The sequence below is a fragment of the Lonchura striata genome, chromosome 9 (assembly GCF_050655825.1).
Source record: "Lonchura striata isolate lonStrDom1 chromosome 9, ASM5065582v1, whole genome shotgun sequence".
Lineage (NCBI taxonomy): Eukaryota > Metazoa > Chordata > Aves > Passeriformes > Estrildidae > Lonchura > Lonchura striata.
Window position 1 is genome coordinate 5,465,418 of NC_140711.1, and position 21,638 is coordinate 5,487,055.

General features: G+C 45.3%; 2 protein-coding genes across 2 annotated transcripts; both read right to left on the minus strand.

Moving 5' to 3' along the window:
- Positions 1-7: 7 nt before the first annotated feature.
- Positions 8-1,209, minus strand: MTERF4 (mitochondrial transcription termination factor 4). The gene is made up of 3 exons (XM_021547039.3): positions 855-1,209; positions 591-775; positions 8-510 (listed from the first exon to the last, which is right to left on the minus strand). The coding sequence occupies exons 1-3, from the start codon at positions 1,192-1,194 to the stop codon at positions 151-153; spliced, it is 885 nt and encodes a 294-aa protein (XP_021402714.3). The 5' UTR covers positions 1,195-1,209; the 3' UTR covers positions 8-150.
- Positions 1,210-2,342: 1,133 nt separating this feature from the next.
- PASK (PAS domain containing serine/threonine kinase) lies at positions 2,343-21,604 on the minus strand. The gene is made up of 18 exons (XM_021547028.4): positions 21,340-21,604; positions 20,639-20,774; positions 19,778-19,991; positions 18,858-19,087; positions 17,598-17,768; positions 16,170-16,310; positions 15,494-15,628; positions 14,573-14,860; positions 14,110-14,209; positions 12,436-12,619; positions 9,022-9,890; positions 8,192-8,373; positions 7,577-7,744; positions 6,701-6,826; positions 5,946-6,080; positions 4,365-4,564; positions 3,011-3,144; positions 2,343-2,766 (listed from the first exon to the last, which is right to left on the minus strand). The coding sequence occupies exons 3-18, from the start codon at positions 19,947-19,949 to the stop codon at positions 2,603-2,605; spliced, it is 3,399 nt and encodes a 1,132-aa protein (XP_021402703.3). The 5' UTR covers positions 19,950-19,991; positions 20,639-20,774; positions 21,340-21,604; the 3' UTR covers positions 2,343-2,602.
- Between the last annotated feature and the right edge of the window lie 34 nt (positions 21,605-21,638).

The window sequence follows — 21,638 nt, forward strand, 5'->3', positions numbered from 1 at the left end:
AGTGCTGTTGTATTTGACAGATGGGATTTATTGGTACCCCACCCATCGGGCCCTGCAGTCACCCCGGGTTGCGCTGGTGTGGTGTGGGAGCCCAAAGCACCCAGTGACTGCAGCAGCCCGGGAGGGCTGGCACCTCAGAGCCTCACCTCCTCACTCCCTGGCTGTTTCACTTTCATCACTGTCCAAATCATCATCATCATCCTCTGTGTACAGTGCACCCACATCCTCCTCTTCCTCCTTCTCCTCCTCCTCTCGAGCCAGCAGCTTCTTGAAGACCTCAAACTCCTCCGGAGTAGAGTAGGCCAGGCTGGCCAGGAAGTCTTTCTCTGGGAGCTGAAGGATGTCCTTCAGTTTTGGGTTACTAGTTTGGGTCTGTCCTTTGTGTGGGGTCTCGTAGAGCCCCCGGCGCTCCAGGAAGATGTGCCGACTCCGGAGCTCGGCAAAGGGCATTTGGAAGAGCCGAGCCTTCACCATCTCCTTCTGCTGGACCCCCATTCTGAAGTAGGCGTACTGCGGGCGGAACGGGGGGTGTCAGGCACAGCCCTATTCCCGCAGCCCGTTCTGGCAGGAACGTGGGTCTCGCTCCTCACCTGGAACTGGTGATGGAGGGTGCGCGGCTCCTCCAGCAGGACGGCGGGGCAGGTCCCCAGCACTTCCCGCAGCTGCTCCGCCGTGAAAAGGCAGCGCTCCCGCAGCAGCCGCACCGCCGCCTCCAGCCTCTTCCGCGGCACGTGGAAGAGCTGCGGGCAGCGGCTCGCCGCCCGCTGCAGCCGGCCTGCGGGCAGCGGGTCAGCGGCCGGCAGCTCGGCGGCAGAGCCCCGCTGTTCCCCCCGCAGCCCCGCTCGCTGCCCTACCTCCGTCCAGCCCCAGGCGCCGCAGCTCCTCGGCGCGCTCCCGGAGTCGCTCCGCGGGCAGCCGCAGCAGCGCCGGGCTCCGCTCCAGCAGCGCCAGGGCGGCCTCGGCGCTCAGCCCCAGCAGCAGCAGCTGCGCCGCCGCCGCCTCCCGGTGCTCGGGGCCGAGCCGGGGCTGCAGCGCCAGGAGCCGCCGGGCCTGCTCCTGGCTGAAGCCCATGGCCCGCAGCCCCGCCAGCTCCCCGCAGCCGCGGCGAGCGCACGGCCCGGGGGCGGCGGGGAGCGCCCGGCCCGGCCGCAGCGCCGTCCCCGCGCCGCGCAGCAGCAGCAGCCGCCCCGCCATGGCCGCGCCCGCCCCGCTCCGCCCCGGCCCGGGAGCGCAGGAGGGGCGGGCTGGGCTGGGAGCCGGCCCGGTGCCCCGGGGAGAGCGCGGGCAGAGCGGCTCGTCCGCTCCGGTACCCGCAGGGCCGGTCCCGCCGGGACCGGAGCCGGGGCGCGGTGCTACAGAACGCAGGGGAGGTCAAGTGTTGGAGATAGCAGAGTCCAGAGCTGGATACAAACCTAATTAGTGTTATGTGTAGCAAACACAATTCGCGCCACTCCTTGTATGAAATATGTAATATTGGATACTTGTTGGATTATGCTCGTTTGTATTAGAAGCCCCCCCCCCCCCCCCCCCCCGGTGTGTCTTGAAACCCGATTTACAAGTAAAAGGATGAGGCTCAGCCAGGAGATGGGCCGAGATGTCCGAGATGGATCTCATGGAAATCCTCGGGCAGATACATGTTAATGCAGCGTTCCCATAAATTTCATCAAGGGATTCACCAACTCCGGACACTGAATTGTTCTTCCTCATCACCAAAAAAGAAAATCTTATTAACCTATGGACTCTGAATGGAAGAAAAGACTGACTGCTGAAATCTTGGCCTCAGGTGGAATTTTCCCTATAAAAACCACTTGTGCCAGGATGGAGGTGTGTGGGCATAGGGAAAAAACCTCTCCTGAGGCTGATTCCTTGTTGCACACCCAGGGTCGATCCCCGGGCTCGGCCCTGTTTTTGTTTCCTTGGCTGGCTAGATAGAATTTGACCACTAATAAAACTATTTTTATTTTTAATTTGGCTGAATAAATTTTCATTTATAACATTAGTAATTAAGCCGAGTCCTGTTGCTTCTCTGCAGAGCTGCAGCAGCCGGCCAAACCGCTGCCTTTTCCCAGCATTTCCTCCCAGGCAGCCTGACCCTGGTTGACCTGTACCCCAAAATATTCCTGTTCCCCATATCTTGACCAAATTCTCTTTATTGAATCTATTTTTAGTTCCCAATATCTCTGTCTCATCAAAATTGAGAACTGTTTTCCTGAATATAGATAGGACTCTCATGTTAAAAAAAAAAGGACACTACCAGCCTACCCCTCCTACCCAAATAATGTGATTACATATCTGGTTTTGAGTCTCCTTTGTGCACACACATTCCAGAAAACTAACAGCAATATTATCATTCATTTATTAATTCACTTTTCATAAAAATATATAAGCTACATATAAAAGTAAAACCAGGCAATAAAAATATTTTCCAAGTTATGAGCAACTTAAACATGAAAATCTTCCCCTCACATCTTTGAAACATGTCCTGGGTAAGAACAGTAATAAACTGAGTATATGTGGGTGTCAGCAGGTAACCTTCCAACGGGACCTGTCCTGCTAACAGAGCTCATTCTTAGTTCTAAGTCGTCCCTAGCTGAAGAAGCCTTCAGAGCGAGGTGCCAGCTGGCTCAGCAGGGACAAACACCTCCTCCCAGGTATAATCTGCCAGGTTCACAGGCTGGCACAGCCAAGGATCCTCTGCCAGCATGGCCAGAGTCATGCGCTGCTCCGGAACGGGGTGCAGGAGCCCGGCCATCAGATCCATGAGACCTGGGCAGGGACAGCAGAGGATGGCTCAGGCTGGGTTTTGGGCAGGTTGGGAATGAGAGATACAGTCTATGTTCAAAGAATGACAAATTTCCCCAACTCTGCTGCACTGAGCAGCTTTCCAAATCATCACAGAACACATCAGGAAGCATTTCTTCAGTCTTCCCCTTTATTTGGGGTGAAAAAACACCACTTATACTTTCCCAAGAGATCTGCTCCTTTTGAAAAGCAAATAGGAAGAGCTCACCTTCTGACACAGGGCGAGGAGGACTCAGGACAGCTGCCAAGGCCTCCTCCAGCTCACAGAAGGGATTCTCCCCAAGCACCAGGGTGTAAAGGGTGATGCCAAGTGACCACATCTCCAGCTCAGGGCCGTGGTACCTGTGCAGAGATAAGCTTGCTGAAACTCAGATTGCAAGTACAAAGCTATATGCTAAAGAAAGTGAAAAGAAAAAAGGGACCTTGAGAGCCCTTGTTTCCAATTTTTATTTTAACATAGAAAGTTTGTGAGAATACTAAGAAGGTTCTCATGTGTTTCAGGAGTCTGCATTATCCTTCTCCAGGAAATAAAACCAACCACAGAACAGCCAACCAGTGTAACATGCACCCAGACTTCCACATACATAAGCTGGTGACAAGAACTTACCCCTCCACCGCCTTCATCATCAGCCAAAACTGTCAAGTAAATATTTAACTGCAAGAGCAAACACATCCTCCCAGCCCTTTCAAAACAAAAGTTACATGGAAATAACTATTAACTATCTCAGTTCCATCTGAGAAAACATGCCAGTTCCTTCACACAGTAAGAGGTGGAATTCCCAGGGCAGAGCTGCTTGCTTCACCTTTCTCCAATTCCCAGCAGGAATTTCCTCTCTCCCTTGCATTGCTTCCCCCACACTCCTTTAGGAGGAGGGCCCATGGAAACAGCTGTGAAGCAGCAGCAAGATCCATGCAGGCATGTACAATTACAGCAGTGCCACCCTGTGATGGGGAGGCTTCCTTGTGGAGCAGCTATGAGAGCACCAGCTGCCAGGTACAGAGCACTTGGAGAGGGAAAGAAGAGGGAAGAGAGCCAAGATTTAGGTAGCACAGCCAAAACAGCAGCAAGAGAAGCTGTAAGAGAAGAATCCTTGAGTCCCGAGGAGTACAAAAATCAGTGGGGAGATGAACAAGGACCAAACTGCAAAAATTCAAACAGAGGGAAGCATGTAGGAAAGAAAACAGAGAGGATGAGAGTGGGAGGATACAAAGCACAGACATGCAAGGAGAAGGTCCTATCAACAGCAATACTTGCTTACTCCACCTCTCTGAAAGAGCAGCTTTTGCTAGAGAGAGCCTGGAAACAGTTTTAGAAACACCTTTGTACATATTCAAGCTTTTACAACTTGATTTCTGTCACTAGAGTGCCCTACTTTGTATGCACTCAGACCTTCACAGTGATTTCTGCCACTGCAGTGCCTTAAATCTCACTGCAGTTTCCTGTGGTTGGATGCTCTAGCAGCATTCCAATGGCACAGAAGCTTGCCTACTGTTCCAGCCCTGCCCACATGGGTTATTTTTGGTGTTATGGAACAAAAATGACTTTTCAGAGGGTGACATACGGTTTGCCAGACAGCACTTCTGGTGAGCAGTATTCAATTGTCCCACAGAAGGTATAAAATAATTTCCCAGGTTCCAGGTAGGCAGCCGAACCAAAATCCACTAATTTAATTGTGAAATCTTCAGCAATGACAATATTTTCATCCTTGATATCTCTGTGAAGGATGTTCCTACAGTGGAGATACCCAACAGCTGATACAAGCTGGAAGAGACAGAAGGGACTAGGTGTTACTACACAGAGTCCCTGAATAGTTGATGTAGCATCACAGCTTTCCCAGAGTCACATTCTGGCTTGTTTTGACACTGCCTAAACAAGATATACATCCTAATTATGGCAACTGGAAATGGCCTCAGGCCTGCCTGTCATCATTGCTGCAGTGCTTATGGAAGAGACACTTCAAAGAGCCTTTGCTGCTTTCATCTCACAGATGTGCAGGAGGAGGGGATGCTGCAGTCAGGATGGGATTGAGAACATTGGAGCTCGCTGCTACAATCCTGCAAGTTCCTCTATTTTTATCCCAGCATTTGGAGGGTCCTTTGGTTTCTCCAGAAGGATATTACTGTGTGCCTTCCATGCTGCAGGATGACAAAGCATTTGAGAGCCAAGTTTGGTATAAATAACATAGTCACTCCTAAACTCCATTCTTTTTCCAGCACGATTCATGCTTTAATGCCATAATTAAGGATAATATGAGAACGATATCACCGTGGAGATGATCCTGACTCCTACAATGTTTTTAACAAGAAAAGCAGATGGCTGAGGGAGAAAAGTTTCTATTTATAATACAAATGTGCCTCTGCAGGGAAATGCAGTGCAGATCTGAGGGAACAATTCAGCCTTACAAACCCCAGGCTAGGTTAAGCAAAGGGCTGATCATCACAAGGCTAAAGGGATACTTTTGGCTTCCATCTTCCATCAGCACCCCAGGTGAGGGCAGGGTGGGCACAGCAAGGGTTTGTGTGGGGGTTACCACATGCACAGTAATTCTTGCATACCCTAGAGCTAGGAATTTACTCATGAGGGGAAATTACCTGGGGACTGCTGTTGTGGCTAACTCAATAAACAAAGTACAGTTCAGCCCTCAGGCAAGCTCCTGACTTATGGGAAACTACTCTGAGTTACCTTGCATTATGCCACCTTAAAATCCAATATAATTTCTTGATTTAAAGAGCAGAGCCCTTTACTCCTGTAAACAATCAAAACTAAGCACTGAGGTAAGTGAAAACGTGGCTTTTTGCAGGCTTGGGGCAGCTTCTGTGAGTTTTCCTTCTCAGGGGAAATGTGAGTGCTACATGAATGGTGTCTGGGTGACAGGGGCTGTGTGCTGTCCTGGTAACAGCTGAGGGGCCAGGGAAACCTCACAGGCAGTGAGGTCCTGGAAAGGCTTCTTGGTTGTTTCTAAGTAAACCTTAACAAGGCTTCTGCAGGCAGCACTTCAATCAGCCCTACAGGATGGTGGGGAAAGGTTCTGCAAGTATAGAGCACAAATCCAGTGCCAGTTGATTAGCCAGTGTTAAGTGGAACAGAATCCTGGTTCTTACATTAACCAATTCTCACCTGCATGTAGCAATTCTGCTCTCACCTGTCTGAATATATAACTTGCTAATGGCTCATCCAAGTTGGGCTGATTATCAATAAATGTAAAGAGGTCCAGACCAGATCCATGCTTCTCCATCACCAGTTGGAAGAAGCATTCATTTTCAAATACATCCAGCACCTATAAATAAAAGACTTGTTTAATCATGTGCTTCATCCTCAAAAATTGGCTTTTTTTTTCTTTAACAAAGACTGTTGTCCTCTTGGAGATTTAATTGGTGTATATTATAATCTTTAAAGTCTCATTTCACCAAGCACAAATGTTTCTTGAAGTGTGCAGAATTAAAACTGGGAGCAGAATTAAATCCAAGAGGAATTCTTTCTGAAGCAAAAAACAAACAAACCAACCAACCAACCATGCAACCAAAAAACCACCAACAACTTCAAAACAAAACCCAACAACCTCAAAACAAAGAGTAAGAAACAAGATGTGTCCAGATTATTTACTGAACTAGTACATGTTCAAATGGACATCACACTTCCAAGATACATGTCTCATCTTGAACTAGCTTTTTTTTTCTGTTAAGAATCACATCTTTAAATCACTTTGGGGCAAAAGTGTTGAAGCAAGCAACAATCTGCTGTGTCACACCCTCCAAAACAAAGCAGGATAAACAGAATCTCTCCTGAAAAGACAGATTCAGTGCAGGACACCTCACTCCTGAAGAGGAACACCAGACACCCAGATGCAAACAAACCACCCGGTGCAGTACAAACTGCATCAGTTCCCAGCCACTCTACCTTAATGATACTGGGGTGCTGCAGCTTCTGCAGGATTGCAATTTCTTGAGTGACCCTCCCCAGGTCAGGATCATCTACCCAGCAGTCCTCCAGCACCCTCTCCTTCCAGATGAACTTCACAACAACCTACACAGACAACAGCATTCAGCATCATGTGCCAAAGCAGGGCTTGGAGTGTCAGGGAAGTTAATTGCCAGGAAATCTGTTAGTGCCTCATACTACTGGAAGTGGAAGTAACCCCATGTGAATAGCTTAGAGTGTATTTGAATGTGTTTAAATTAATTTAGTCCTAGCAGCTAAATGATACACATAAATGGAATATATTTATTGCTGCTCTGAATTCCAAAGGCTTTGGCAAGCCAGGTCTCTTATCAATCAGTTACAGCACATGGGTGCAGTGGAGGGAAATGAGCACTAAACATCCATGCAAGGGAAACACCAGAACTTGCCCTCTGAGCACCCAAAATACTTCTTCTGAAAAAGAGGAGGTGCCATCATCTCAACACATCTATTCTCCATTCTTGGGGTCATGGCACAATAAAGATTTTGAGGTTTGCTATTCTCTCTAGTAACAGAAGACTAAAACCTCTAATTCTGTTAAGATTAATGTCTACTTCTTTCAACAGGTTCAGTTAGCTGCATTAATTAGTTCACTAACTCATTCTGCACCTGTTGTCTCAGGTAACATTTACACACAACATCAATGCAAATGTTTTGCTATCCTGTTTCCATTACAGATTTCTGTTTCAACAAAACAAAACCCCAACTATCAAAGAGAAGCTTCTGACAGTATAATGTTAACAGAATATGAATGCTCAGATCTTTCAGTTTTCCTCCTAAATCATTATTGCAATAGGGCAACAAGAAATACTTCACCTCCTGGTGATCTTTCTTGCTCCTGGCACTCCAGACAAAGCCAAAAGCACCTTTGCCAATAAGATTGAGGGTGCTGTAATTTTTTGCATATTCTCCCTCACATGCTCTTAATCCTTCAAGATCTTCAGCTCTTGGGGAATTGTTGAAAAGTGAAGCTGATCTGATGGCCTAAGTACAGATACATAAGCATAAGTTACAATAGCAGCAAAAATTGACCAGCCACAGAATCACATTTCTGAAATTAATAAATACTGGAAAGAACATACACATCTGCAAGAATAGATAAAATGAGGAATCTTTGCTTCTGACAGTGAGAACTGCACTATATATATATTTATGTATACACATGATGGTGAGTATCCTGCAGTTTGGAACTGCACTGTTTAGGCTGGAAAGGTAGCTACACTAAGCCCCACACCAGAAGTGTTACAAAACAGCAATTGAGATTTTGGTTTAGTACATGGACAAAAAAAAAAAAAAAAAAAAAAAAAAAGAAACAGCAACATCCACCCCACCAACTCATGTCATTAATTTGAAAATCTTCTTGACTTTAGCTTCAGCTTAACAGTCAAACAAGGGGAGAAATGCTTAATATTCAAAGGTAGGATTTCTTACTTCTCCAAGACTTTTAGTAGAGAGATCAGCAACAGACTGGGAAGAGTTTGCCAGGCTGGCAAGCAAATGCTGAGTCTTTGCTACAGCTTCCTTTTGGCTCTGTGAAATGTCTTTCACCACCCAGACACAGAAAAGCACAGAGGGATCCTGCAGCTCTGCACATTTCACCTCGAAGAGGATGCCTGTAGAAACAGGTGAGGAAATGAAAATGGTAGAATGCAGCTTTAGTGTTGAACAAGACAGAGGATGTTTTAGGACAAAATTCAGAGCTCTTGACAAAAAGTTCAGAATTTGGGAAACAGCTGCTCAGTAAAGAATCATCAGAGGGGCTGACACTAGCACAGCTATTCTAGAGGCACCAATCAGCTACCTCCAGCAGAGATTTGTCAGTATCCAATTGTGATTATTCATTTCACACTGTTATTCTAGATTACATAAAAATGGGGATTTTATTCAACAAGCAACTGATTGCAGCTGAAGGAGTGAATGAAACAAATTCCATTATACAATTTTAATGCAATTTACAGTTTTACAGTGTAGTTTGTATTTTCTCTTCAGAAAAAGTTATCAGGTTCACACTTTTTAATTGTGCTTTGAGAGTATTTCTGACTTTTCAGTAGGGATTAATTTCTTACCAACTTTGTATTTTATACCACCTCCTTTTCTGATATTCTCTGGACAGACTTAAATACTTTTTTTTTTTTCTTCTAGATGCTTCTTCCTTCCTCTCCACTGTGAGCTTCTAACCAGAACTGTCTGCATTCTGCAAAACTGTGTGTGAAAAGGAGCATCCCAGGAAGAGTTTGGGAAGGGGACAAGGTTTCACTTACTGAATTGTGAACCATCTCTGTGACAGCAATTCCCAATGTAGCTGCCTTCCAGAATCTCCCAGGTCAAAGCAGCTGCTGGATTTAGCCTGCCCTCTTGTTTCACTGGGGTGGATGTTACTTTGATCTTCATGTTTTGCTGCCTGAGGAACTGACAGTGTTCTTCAGGCCTACCTTTGCTTTTCAGGGGATTTCTGTTGGAGTTGTCTCCCACAGTTTCTGCAATGGTTTCAGGTTTCTCAGGAAATGCTTTGGAGGATTCCTCAGAGTTTTGTAAATGCCTTCTGGAGGCCAGCCATCCAGAATCAGCTTCTGTGGCAACACCACTCAGCAGCTGCTTTCCTTGATGAGTGGAAAAGGCACCGTTAGTCTCAATTAGCACACTGGAGTCCACTGCATCAGAGCAACATCCTCCTCCAAGAGCTGCAGTAACACCTAAAGAATCGTCTGAGTTCCCCTTGACACCAGCATTCAGTCCCAGTACCTCAAGACCAGAGCAGACCCAGTTCAGGTCAGATTCTTTCACATTTTCAGAGGCTGTGGCAGCTCCTGGTGCAGAAGCACTGCAGCCTGTTTTATTTCCTGAGCAAACATCACAGCCACTGCTTCTTTCATGTGCAAAGGAGATTGAAGGATCATTTAGCAGGCAGTTGTCAACAACAATATGCTCGAGGCTGGAATGTTTTGCATCACATATTGAGTTTGTTTTTGACACCTGCCCTGGAACCATGTGGCTTTTCGAGTCTTGTCTGCAGTTCAGAGCTGTCCCAGGCCATGGCTCATCCACTGTTGGTGTTCCAGGTGAGTTACAAGTGGCTTCAGAAGGCAGCTTCACTGGGTCACAGGATGCTGCATTTAGATTGTCTTCTAGTCTGCAACAAACAGGCAACCAGGCAACAGTTACTGCAGGAGATCCTGCACTGTGACTGCTTCTCTCTGCAATCTCCAAGTTCTGACCTAAATCCCATTGTTGTGAGTCAGGTGATGTGTGGGAGAGAGCCTTGCAGAGAGCATCTTTTGAGATTTATTTGATCCTGAACTTCCCACTGTTCTATACTGTGCCACTGCTCTGATTGTGTCAAGCCAGCTTTTGGGATAAGGCTCTGTGGTGGGCTGAGAGCCCATCTGTAGCAAGGCTGTCCTCAGAGCAAAAATTCAAGGCTATCAGCAACATCATGATTACAAAATAAGAAAACTGTCCTACTGTATAATACCCATTTAAATATGGTCACTATTTAAAACCTGGACCAATAGTTTTATTTCAAGTTTAAAAGCAAAAGGCAGAAAGATGTTTGCACAGGCATCCAAAATCCTGACAGATTTTCCAAAGGTACACTCAAATGACTATCTTCCCCTATGGATAATTTCCTTCTCTAGCTTAATTCCTAAATATAGATCATAAACCATTTACCACCACAAAAAAACCCTAATACACATGTGAGGCGTTTTGCCAGTTGATGGGGGTGATGGAATGGGCACAGACACCAATGGAAAGAATGGTCTTATTTTCCTATTAATATTGAGGCAATACAGAAGAAAAAAGATAACCTTCTTGTTTTATCAAATGTATTACCCACTCAGCTTTAGCAACAAGCAAAAATAAGCAAGGTGATGCATCTGATCATTACTACAGGAGAAAGAAAAGTGATTGCAAAAGATCCATCACCAATTGCCTAAATACTTTACCATCATCCAGAGTCTGCAATTGCTGGGGAGCACTTTTTTTTTTTTCAGTGAGGACCTGGAGAACTCTTCCCAGCAGTTGGGAAAATCCCATGTAGTGCATCATTTGTAGGTGAGGTCTCCCAAGTTTGCTCAAAAAAGGGGTCCAGGTTTATAGGCCCAAATTAAACAATCCAAATTACTTGTTCACCTTTTTGTGCAGAAAACATCTGGTTCTGATGGCCCACTTCCCACCAGCCAGGGCCAGGGCTGGGAGGGTTTTGCCTAAAATATTCGACTAACAAACCTCCAGGGATATCTGTTGGGACAGTTTCTTAATATACCTCACACAAGGTTATACCAATGTCTCTACAACAGCAGGTTTGGCATTAAGAACAACTAATATTAATGTTTTGATCATCTATTTTTAACTGAAGAACCTTGATGGTATTAATAACATAATGTTCAAGATTCATCTTGTAAGTCAATTTGGTGCTTAGGCCTGCTGTTCAGGCCTCAGCAGGATGCTTCCAGTCCTGAAAACAGAAGTTCCCTTGTCTGTCCAACAGGAGATGCATGTCTCCATCCATCAGGGTTTGGATATATGCTTTGACAGAAACCCAAGCCCTGAAAAAACAGCTATTGTCCTGCTACCTGTAATATTTTAGACTAAATCCATCAGTTTTATGTTATGCCATTAATAATAGAACTGTTTAGGAAGTATGCAGAATATCTACATTGGGTCATTTGTGTGATGATTTTTAAAACTACCATATTTCAAACCTTTTTATCCACCTAAAGTGTTTGCTTAAAACACTTGTTGATTTCCAGAATTATACCATGTCCAAAATTCTCTAACAGGGAAAATACAAAAGCTTAATACAGCTTTACAGAGTTCATATAAATACATAAGAAATAAAAGAATGCAGAATTGTACCTTTAATAATCCATCCATGGCACAAGGTATTTTGCAAACATTTCCATTAGTAAAAATGCAGCATAGAAAAACAATGAAGCAGAGCACTTACAGTCCTTACTTACAAGGATGATATGAGAGATGTAAACCATGAGAGCACAAAAAATGACACTATCAGCCACTTTAAAAAGCAACAAGAGCTGTGCTGTAATGGTTTATACCTTAAAGTGGATAGTAAATATTTACTGTGGTGGAGAAAACCACAACTGTAGCAGATTTGCAGCTAGAATTGTTAATGTGGAAGGCTTAAGATTTGACTTAAAGTAGGCCATGAGCATGACATTTGTACTTCTAGAGAATTTCTAACCTTGTGGCAGGAAAAAGACCTGGAAATGTACAAGAAAAATGGCTGGATTTCAGTAACACAGTACCCTGTTTTAATGGATGACCTGAGAGTTATGCCAAGCACCAGAAGGAATAACACTTAGAATTCCCTCCAGGTAACCTGGCTTCAGTGCAACACCAGCTGGAAGGAGATAAACATCCACTATTTATGATTAGGGAACCTGATTACCTTAGTCTGGATGAAACATTTGGTCTCCTTTAGAGTTGGAATTTCTGTAATTTTACAATGGTAGCTTGTGCAGATAGAAATAAAAATCTAAGGCAGTGACAGCTCAGCCTATCTTACACTCAGATTCTAAAGACAGTAAAGCATGGAAGGCTCTTGCTACACCCTCCCACAGACATCAAACAGGTGAAAAAATCAGCTTTTGCTGGTGATTGCCATCACAGCTCTTCATTTCCCCAAGTGAATATACAGTCTGTGAAATGCCTACCTATTATTGGGGGTGGATGCTGCTTCAGGAGGTGAGGGAGGAGAAAATAAATTGGTCCCATTCTTCCCATTATTTTGTTTATTCTCATCATGTATTAATTTGTCATCTTTGTGTTGTTGCTCCAATTCCTGCTCTTCATCTCTTGACAGAAGGTGTGCTGAAGATGCAGCCAAGAAACTGCTCTCTGTACCAAACAGGAAACAAAACCACACCAATTTAAACTTTTATAGGCTTCAGAGGCTACAGTGATTAAAAATAAACTTGGAACTGCCTTGGTCTGTTTTTTCCCTAAGGAATTGAGTACAAAAGGCTTGATTGAGGCAAAACAGTCTAAATACAAGCATTCCATTCTACTTTGATAAATCACCACATGCAGGAATCTACATGTTTTAGGGCTGCTAAAATTTGCTTTTCTAGCAAAGCTCTTGAGCAGATATTGGTATCATGTATTAGCTACTTGAAGTTCAGAGGCCTAAGAAAATGCCAATAATATAAATAGACTGAAATTAAAATGATCATACAGCAGTAGCATTAAAAAAACCAAAAAAGCTCAAACCACACATATACAGCCCATTCCAAATCCATATAATGGAAAGGTTTGGACTGCATTTATATAACTCACTGAAGCTATAAGATTAAAAAAAGAGTCAAAACATGTTTGAAAGAAGAGGAAATTAAGGTCTTTCCTTCCCCAGTGACAACATATCAGATGAAAAACATGAGTTTGTTAGATGAAGTAAACCAAGTACTATTGCTGCAGAAGAAGGTAATGAGTAAGCAATCTAGATTTGAATCTAGAACAATGTTTAATTAGTAACAGCTGAGTGCTAACAACGCTTCCTCACTGAAGAATTGAACTACTCCTAGATTAGGGGCATCATTTCATCAAATAATTACCTAAGAAATTGTACAGTGTCTACTAACTCTTCTTTGTTCCAGTGGGGTGCATTGGTTTCAGCACAGATGTGCATTTCTAAGCAAAGAGAAAAAAAAAATAGGGGGGAGAAAAAGGAGACAAAACCAGCCTAAAATGTGGTATGGATGAGAGCATGAACTTGCTGGTGTTCTCTGTGTTGGGCAGAGCTGGCTGGAAAAGACAGATGTGGAAAGATGAGGCTTCTTTGCTTCTGTTTATTCATGCTGTGTTCAGAGAAGCAAAATTTTGGTGAATTCTGATGCAAGCTGCATCAGAGGAATAAGTGATGCCTCCCTGATTGAAATACAGCAACCATAACATTGACTATCAGCCAGCAGCACAAGCCAATTCAGAATATTAGATTTTTCCCTTAAAATATTAATCCTAAGTAGCTACAGCTCCGCTGCAATACAGTCACAAGAGCTATATTTTTCACATTTTAAAATACCACAGGGTCCTAGCAGGGAAGGGAGGAAGGGAGGGGAAGTGCTTGTTAAGTACAAAGTGTTCTCTATTCTCACTGTAATTTCCATATTGGATATTCAGTTTTATCTTCTTGGCAACAGAGAGAAAAGCTCAATCTTAGGTGAACAATTCTCTTTACCTGAGGTTATAGTGGAAATCTGATTTTAAAACTGCATGGAGGGGCATGTTCTCTTTTTTGTGGGTCAACCTCTTGTCTCTGCTTGTTTCCCCTTGGTTACAGCAGCCAGAGCTTGCTCTATGGCAGGCACTGACACTTTCAAAAAAGCACTCACCTTCTGTCCCTGTGGGATCATCCAGAGGAGGTAAAGGCAAAGAACAGCCACTGCTTCTTTCCATGTTGTTATAGAAACCAGGGATCAGGAATGTAATGTTCTAAAACAAAGAACAAAACCTTATAAAGCTAAGCCAGCTCTCACAGGACAGGGGAAAATGCTGACAGAGTGTGTCTGTGAGCCTGATTCTCATGGACAGCCAGGCAAAAGTGATCCACATGACCAATGGAGAACATAGAACTGTGCAGCTTGTTTTGGGCTACTTGAAATCCATAGCAACTCCTCAGCACTGCAAGTCTCAGCAATTCCAGCATGGGAATTTGCATGTCATCCCACACCTCACTAACCAAACATGTGTAACACAAGGATTTTGTGATGGCAAGGAGTGTAAAACAGCATCACAATTCCAGTGGGTATGCTGCCACACGTATCAGTCTTCTGGGAGGATATGAACTTATCTTACCTTTCCCAACAGATCTTTCTTCTCATAGCCAAAGAGCATTAAAGCAAAACTATCTGTGATGCCACAGATGGTTCCATCTGACTGGAGAGCAATAAGACCACTGATGGTGGAGAAAACCACAATTGTAGCAGAATACTGATAGCCTGGGAGAGAGCCTTCTGTCTGTGGAATCTCATCTTTCTGCACTGCTGCTGGCTCCTCCTCCAGATGGCTGACTTCCAGCTTTAAACTGAGAGGAAACATGGTGCCCTCTCTGCATCGGCCTGCAGCTCGCTGGATCCTGAGGTTCTAAACCAAAGCAAAAAAACCCAACCAAACAAAACTCAATCAGAAAACCTCTAACCGACCAAATGCTTTGGGTTTATTGCACTGGTTATATAAAATGACATGGGAATTCTCAGGAAAAAAGAGCAGGAAAAGAAAATGAACCAATTTTGTGAGTATCAAAATGAACAACATCTGTTGTTCACTGGATTTGGAATCCAGTGTTGAACTACTAAATAAATATCCTGAAGACCAGTCTGTGCTGCAGCTTTTCAACAAATTAGGCATTCATAAGAAGGCCTCCTTCAACTCCCTGTCTGCCCATTTCCATGGCATTTGCAAGATCTGAGTATTCTTTCACTCCTCAGACAGACATGATTGAAATGGGTTAAAGAATTAAAAGGAATCTTTAAGAGCTTGCAGAGAGAGCACAGTATCTTACAAAGCTAGGACTGGAGAAAACTGCCTTTGACCTGGGCAGATTCCAGGGCATGGTCTCATCCCAGGTTAGGAACTCTTCAGACAGCAGCTGCACAAAAAAGCAGGGGAATGAGGCTTCTCTCTGAAAAGGCTTTCTTCTGTTATGTAAGGAGGGAAAGCAGCATGCACTCCAAATGGGAAGGCTATGGAAGAATGAGGCTGGTGCTCGTACTATACCTTTGGGATTTTTTTGCCTAGAGGAGGGATCTGTAAAGAAGGAATCAGGTCCTTTATGTGGAGTCCAACTACTGCTTCCAATGTTGGGTAGCCATGGAGTTGGGCATAAAGGAGATCACATGATGTAATTTTTCCCTGGGGAGGAAAATTTACGGGATTGTTAAAATTTTAACATTTTAGCCACAGTCCACTCAATGCTTTGACAATGGCTTCTGCAGTTACCTAAGCAATGGCAGGAAATTTCATTCTGCAATCCTTTGGCGGACACAACTCACTCAGTAAAAGCAGACACAGCATAAACCAATATTCCCATATCACTGTGCAGGGAGCCTGCCCTTTGCCCAGGAGAGAGGTAAATGTGTCCAGTGCTCCTCACAGAACTGTTCCTCAGCCAGATGATCCCTTCACAAGGACATCCATACCCCAAAGTATCAACCCCCTGCCAAACCAACACTGCTTAAGGATAACACATCCCCTGAAGAGAGAGAGTGCATTTCTGTGTTGTCAAACACATCAAGGTGAGCCTCACCAGAGATCCATGCACAGCTCCTGCATGCACAGCCCTGCTTTCAAGCCCTGCCATGGACACAACTCCATGCTCACAAAGAGCAACCTACCAGTCCCACACAAACTCTCACAAATTACAGTCTAGTTTGATTGTTAGGAAAACACTTACATCGGCCGTGAAGGAAACACGAGCTGAAAGTCTCTCCACTGGTTCCAGCACGACCACACAACGCTGCGTGTCCTTGCTTCTTATTTGCCTCAACCAGACTGAGACAGGGATCTTCTCACTGAGGTGGCCAATAACATCCACCTTCCCACCAGATTCAGAAATGGAGACATGACTTACTTAGATTGTGGTTACTTAGAAGAAACTTCAAACAGGAGTAAGATACTGAGCCAAGATACCTCCCTATCATATTAGATAAACATCATTTCTTGACTACTTTCTAATATTTTATGGGACAAACAGTTTTAATCCAGAAAAATAAAAAATAATTCACAAAATGTTGTTACTTTTGCATAGTCTCTCCCCACCTCAGGAAGTCTAAATGCACAAAGACTTCAGAATAATAAATGTACCACTCTAACACCTTGCATTCAGTGTGAAGTGCCTCTCAGAGATGTCCTATTTAAGAGATGTCCCATGGTGCTAATGAACACTCCCCATTAGTAACAATCCTTACTTTCAGCTGCAAAACCAGCAATTTAATTTCTTTTGGGAGGAGATTCTTCTCAGATCAGAAAATGTTTATTTATCTTATAGCCTGCAAGGCTCGTCCCAAGCCTTTTATGATTTTTAATGATCTCAGCAGAATGGTTTTATGACTTACACAGTGACTCCCATAAAGTATTTGGAACAGCTTAGAATAAGTACCTCTGTCAGACATTTAATTTTAATTCTCACTGAATCATACTTAGATCCTTGCCCCTACCCCATATCCAGCTGAGGATTCAGGAAGATCAGGCTCTGAGATACCAACAATTTCAGTTCGAAAACAACACTCCAGAAAGAACAGGAGCATATTTTCCAAGGACTCTCTAAGGACAACTCACAACAGCAGAAAAAAAAAATAGTATGGAGATTTTCTCATACAGTTCTCTTATAAATAACCCCATTCTAGGCAAAATACCAATTCCACTCTTTTGCACTAACTATGGTCTTTTGACACAGACATTTCAGAGTATTTCAATGGCTTCAACCTTTACAATATGCACAAGCCAATTTGATATAATTTAAAATATATTTTTAAGGACCAGACAATTGGGAAATTTTCCACAATAGACTTTTTCCATGTTAATCTATTTTTTAAAAATCTAACATCCTTTAAATTCTGGTTTGGACAAGTCACAGTGACTCCATGTGTTGACAGCTGCAAGGTTCTCATGGGTATCCCCTTGAATCATCTTTTGCCCTTTGAATTCCCACACCTGCAAACTTTTAAACCAAACAATCCTGCAAATGACAATTGCCAAATGTCCATGGAGTTAAATATATCAGGAAACTGCAGAAAACATAAAAAAATTTTAAAAATCCCAAACCAAAGCCTACAAAACCACTTTATGTGGTGGAGAATAATTCCTTGAACATTTGACATACCACAGCTCCTGAAGCCACCAATGAACATTCAGAAGTTTCTAGGTACTCCTCACCCACTGCTTCCCAGGCCTCTTGGCCAGATTTGGATATCAAGTGAGATAGCTTTTGACCAATGAGCTCCTGACTACTGCACCCAAGCAACTTGCAAGCTTGGTCATTGGCCACTAGGATCTAGAAAAAAAAACAAAAACAAACAAAAAACTTAAACAAAGAATAAAATTTTTTTAAGAGCTCATCATCTCCTCAAGTTGTTGCTTTAATGTCTTAAAACATCCCTTTCTCCTGGTGGAAATAAAATGGTTCTTTACAATTCTGAGTTCATTATAGATTCTTATTCTAGGACATCCCTTGTCCACTCATCTTTTTGGTTAAGGGGTTTTGAGACATTGCTTTCCTTTTAGGTTCCCTGCTTTCTTTTAACTGTAAACAATGACATCCATGGAGGCAAAACTACAGAGTTGTATTTGCAAGCAAAGCCCAGGAAAGCCACAAGTTTACATCCAAACTCAGAGGTGTGCAGTGATCACACCAGTCACTGGCACACTGGAGCCTGTGCAATGGAGCAAGCTGGGACTCAGTGTTTCCAAAGTGGGCAAACCCAAACTGTCAGTTCGAGCTAAAACATGGCACAGCTCTTTAAAGGTATCAGGATCCAATGTTAGATTCCTCTCAGGACAGGAACAGAGAAATTCTTTCCCTCCCAATGCAAATGAAATGTTTACTGGGGCAGATAAAGAAATCTTATGCCACCACAGATACATTTCAGGGTTGGTACTTTACAGAGAGAAGGCCTGAAGCACATTCTGCTCTTCCTTTCTTCCCTCATGTCACTTCACAGCTGCATTCTTATAGAACCATTGAATGACAGAATGGTTTGGATTGGACAGGACCTCAAAGACCATCCATTTCCACCCCCATGCTATGGGCAGGGACACCTTCCACCAGCACAGGTTGCTCCAAGCTTTATCCAACCTAGAACATTTCCAGGAATAGGGAGTCCACAACCTCCATGGCCTGTTTGAGAAAGACTCAACATATCCTTGCTTCTGCTATTATTTTGTGTATTTTGCTAACTACAACCTGCAATGGAAATAAACTCATCAGCCTTTAGAAGACCACTGAGCTGGAGTAGACTACAAACTGCCTTCATGACATTGATTACCTGCAGATACACAAGATAAAACCAGACATTTTAGCCTGCTATCACACAACCTGCAGCAGTTATGGGGAGCTTAGTGCTGCAGGTTGTGCTGCAGGTACCTCTGTTGTGCTGGCATCCACAGTGAAGATGGCTTGGTTTGGGTTGCGTGCAGCAGCTGGGAGGTACTGGCTGGATTCCTCCACAGCTGGGGTGTGCAAAAAGGAGCAAGAACTTCCAATGGAAGCAGAGAGAGAGGCAGGATCCCACTGAGCCCATGGGTTACCAGTTTTGCTGGCACAAATGTTACGAGCTGTCAGAGAAGACAAACAGTAAGAGCTCCACTTCTCCCCTGTGAAAACATAAAGGTCAGGAATGTTGCTGTAACAGGAGTATCAGAAGAATGAACTAAAGAAAAAAAAATGCTGTCAGCTGAAGCAACTGTCAAATAATCCCAAAATACACGCTTCTAGATTTTTAAAGAAATTACAATAAAATAAAATAGTGAAACTAAAGAAAACAGAAACTATCCTAATAAATTTATCTTTTTGAATCTGGAACACATAAAGTTAGTCCATACCACTTGCCAACATTCATAAGTTTTAACCAGACTAGTTAACTTTTATTTTAACTTAGCAGTTTTTAAAATGTTTTGAAATCTCTCAAAAGAAAAATGAAATGGTCATTAAATAATTGCAGTAAGTGCCCAAGCCCTTTTTAAAAACTGCATTAGTTGCAGTTTTAGCTAATTAAGTGTTCCCACTATGTGACATTGAAATACCTGTATCCGCACCAATGTTTTAGCTACACAGTGCCAAGTGACTGCACTACATATTTCAAAGGTTCTGTGAGCATCTATCCAGTAATGTTTTCCCTGTAAGCTCTCCCAGCCTGCAGCAATCCATGGCTCAGGTGCTCACTGAACAAGTGCATCGTGGCAGATACTTATTGCTGTAGTCTCTGTGTTTGGGGAAGGGGAAGAGGAAGATCTGAAACTGCTCAAAAGCTTCCTGGGTACTCAGTCTCACAACAGACTGCTCACCAGGCAGTGATGCTCCAAGCTGACAGAGCCCAAAGAGACGACTTCTCCTGCTTTTGTTGCCCCAGGGGAAGGATCTGCTTAGTGTATCAGAGCCATTCAAGTGAGTAAGGACTAAGCCTGCTGATGAAGACAGAAGGGCTCCTTCAGAGGGGCTACAAGCCTTAGCTGCCATGATCACACTCTGGTCACCAGGCCACACTTAGGGAGCCACGATCTGCAAGAGAATCAAAGGACACAAAGTCAGACCCGCAGCAAGGACCAACGCTGGCAAGTGACAATGCCTTCTGACCCAGCCACACCCCTGCAGGTGACAGCAGAACCCTCATTCCTGAGCTCCTGCCCTGAGGTTGGGCTGTGTGGTTATTACCCACAGCTGACTGCTGACTTGGCATCCTGCCCAGGTGAGGGTTCCATCCCTCTTGGGGCTATTCACTGAAAAGCTGGATTCCATGATCCTTCTGGGTCCCTTCCAAGCCAGACGCTTCCACAGGACACGAGTGACCACCAGGACGCCGCCACCACATTTATTTCTGTCAGAGCTGCTAAGCGCCCACCCAGCACCCTCCCTCCTTTCTGCTGGCTTTGAAACCAAAACCCTTGGGTAATTTGGAAAGTCACTCGCTGTTTTGGTGTGATTTTATGTTTTACCCCAGGGCCCCTGGTCCCTCCCCTGACGGTGTCCCCCCAGGTGTGTCAGTCACTCTGCCTTTCCCCACCCTGACCCCTGCCAGCACTGTCTGTCACTCCTGGCATTCCAAAAGTTCGTGGAGTGATTGGGCAGGTTCAAAGGCTGCCTTTCACCCCGGGGGGACACTGGGCCACCCTGGTGTGCTCTGTCCCCTGAGACCTCCTCTCCCGTACCTGGTTGGTGGCTCCTTATCCCTTCCCCTGTCCCGTCCCCCAGGTAGAAGCGAGGGGAACCAGGCTGTCCGGGAGTTCTGATGGAGCAGTGACAGGATTCACAGTTCTGCTTGGAACCGCTGCTACATTCAGACGCCTGAGGGCCAGAATAAAAACTTTGGATTAAACCCTCCATCAGACCGACTCCTTTCCTTCCCCATAGCCTTAAACGCCTCTCCGACAGCAGGAAGCCTGAGGGAGCAGACCCTCTGCCAGGGAAGCTCCATCCTGCCGTCCCCTGAGCCCCGGCTCGCCTGGACTTGTCTCCATCCAGCTAGCCAGGAGCGTCTCTGGGGCGAAACACCACAGTGGCCGCTACTTGGTCCAGCAGCAGGGGCCAGACGAGCCAGGGCACGTCCCGTTCGCTATGCTGGAGCCACCAATATATAACTCGCGGTTTTGAATCGGCAAGTGGAGCGCAGATGGCTCCCTCCCACCCAGGGTGCCGGCCGGGCCGGGCCGCTGCGGTCACAGCCGCGGCCCCTCAGGGCGGCAGCGCCGGCAGGAGCGGGGGCGGGACTGAGCGCCCGGCACCCAATGGGTACGGGCGGTGTGAGAGCGGCACGGCGAGCAGCAAACGGGGCGGCAGCGCGGGAGGCGCCGCCAGCTCGAACGCCCGGCTGTTCGCCGGTCCCGCCGGCCTCCCCTTCCCCGCCACTCACGGTGCCCCCGCGCCGCGGGGCAGCGCGGCCGGCCTGCTCCGGGCGGCTGCGGGTGGAAGGCCGTTCCGCAGGGCGGTAGCTGTTCCTCTGCTCCTCCCAGGGCTTTAGAGGCGGAAGGACGGGGCCCAAAGCAGCGCGTAACGCGTCCGGCTCCAGGCGCCGGACAGGTCCCGAGTGTTTCTCACCCCTCCTGCAGAGAACTACAGCTCCCAGGAGGCAGCGGGGCGCAGCGCGTGCGCGCTGGGGTGTGGGCGGGCTATGCCCCGCCCCCTGGGCGCGCCGGCTGCGCGCGATTGGCT